At 40.8% G+C, this 1,672-nt stretch overlaps 1 protein-coding gene across 1 annotated transcript; it reads left to right on the top strand.

The window, feature by feature from the left end:
* The first annotated feature begins 255 nt into the window (after positions 1–255).
* On the top strand, positions 256–1,212 carry LOC123245540 (olfactory receptor 2B11-like). The gene has a single exon (XM_044674463.1). It carries the CDS (start codon positions 256–258, stop codon positions 1,210–1,212), a length of 957 nt encoding a protein of 318 aa, XP_044530398.1.
* Positions 1,213–1,672: the final 460 nt, after the last annotated feature.

Here is a 1,672-nt window from a genome sequence, read left to right as displayed (position 1 = left end):
TTTGCAAAATTTTATATTCCTACTTACAAAAATCACATTGATTTTATCTTGTACCATTATTTTCCAGATATTACAAGAAAACTTTTTAGGTAAAAAAGTCTCCTGACTGATTTTACTGAGTGATCCTTTCCTTCCTTACCTTTAGCATGTTAAAATCATAGATAGTAAATCAGAGAGAATAAAACTATTTCCCTAGATTTTGTTTCTTTCATCCTGGTTTTCTTGATTCTTTTAGGTGTCAGAACATCAAGCAGCATGAGAAGTAACAATCAGAGTTTACTGGGGACTTTTGCTGGGAATTTCTTCCTTTTGGGGGTCTCTGATAGGCCATGGCTAGAGCTGCCCCTTTTTGTCATCCTCCTGGTATCCTATGTTCTGGCAGTCCTGGGAAATATTGCCATCATTTTAGTGTCTCGGCTGGATCCTCTGCTGAGTAGCCCTATGTACATTTTCCTCAGTCATTTATCCTTTCTGGACCTTTGCTATACCACCACTACTGTGCCTCAGATGCTATTCAACATGGGTAGCTCAAAGAAGACTATCAGTTATAGTGGCTGCACAGTGCAGTATGCCATCTTCCATTGGCTAGGCTGCACTGAATGTGTGGTTCTGGCTGCCATGGCTTTGGACCGATATGTGGCCATCTGTAAGCCTCTCCGCTATGCAGTCATCATGAACCGCCCACTATGTCAGCAGCTGGTGGGCACTGCCTGGATCAGTGGATTTGGAAATTCTCTGGTTCAAGTTGTACTAACAGTGCAACTACCCTTCTGTGGGCGGCGGGTGCTGAACAACTTCTTCTGTGAGGTGCCTGCTATGATTAAGTTGTCATGTGCCAACACATCCATCAATGATGCCACATTGGCATTACTGGTAGCCTTCTTTGTTCTGGTACCCTTGGTCCTCATTCTTATCTCTTATGGCTTCATTGCCCAGGCTGTGATGAGAATCAAGTCCTCCAAGGGGCGGAGCAAAGCTTTTGGGACCTGTTCTTCCCACTTAATAGTAGTGTCCCTTTTCTATTTGCCTGCCATCTACATGTACCTTCAGCCCCCCTCTAGCTACTCTCAGGATCAGGGTAAATTCATCTCCCTCTTCTACTCCATCATCACTCCTACCCTCAATCCCTTCATCTATACCCTCAGAAACAAAGATGTGAAGGAAGCACTGAGAAGGCTTTGGGAAAGGAGTTGGAGACTGTTTCAGAGGTAAGCAACACCATAGAATAGGCATTTGATATTCAATATAAATTTATTTGTTGCCTTCTGCAGGAATGTTTAAAAACTCTTGAAGTTGTTAAGGATTCCTGTAGAAGGATCAAAATGCTAAGTGTAAAGGACTGGAAACATCATTCTCCAATTGATAAATGGTCAAAGGATATGAACAGGCAGTTTTCAGATAAAGAAATTTAAACTATTTTTAGTCATATCAAAAAATGCTCCAAGTTACTATTAATTAAAGAAATGCAAATGAAAAAAGCTCTGGGGTATCACCTCACAGCTATCATATGGCTAATATGACAAAAAAGGAAAGTGCTAAATGTTGGAGAGGATGTGGGAAAAATAGAACAATTATACCACTCTTGGTGGAGCTGTGAACTAATATAATCATTCTGGAAATTAATTTAGATCAATTCTCAGAGTGCCATAAAACTATGCTTACCCTTTGACCC

This window comes from Gracilinanus agilis, chromosome 4 (assembly GCF_016433145.1).
Source record: "Gracilinanus agilis isolate LMUSP501 chromosome 4, AgileGrace, whole genome shotgun sequence".
NCBI classification, from domain to species: Eukaryota; Metazoa; Chordata; class Mammalia; order Didelphimorphia; family Didelphidae; genus Gracilinanus; species Gracilinanus agilis.
The sequence above is the reverse complement of the archived record's forward strand: the minus strand, read 5'-3'. Positions and strand labels throughout refer to the sequence as shown.

Bases quoted from the DNA above. Each gene is read 5' to 3' on its own strand.
- LOC123245540 (XM_044674463.1), top strand. From the start codon at position 256: ATGAGAAGTAACAATCAGAGTTTACTGGGGACTTTTGCTGGGAATTTC.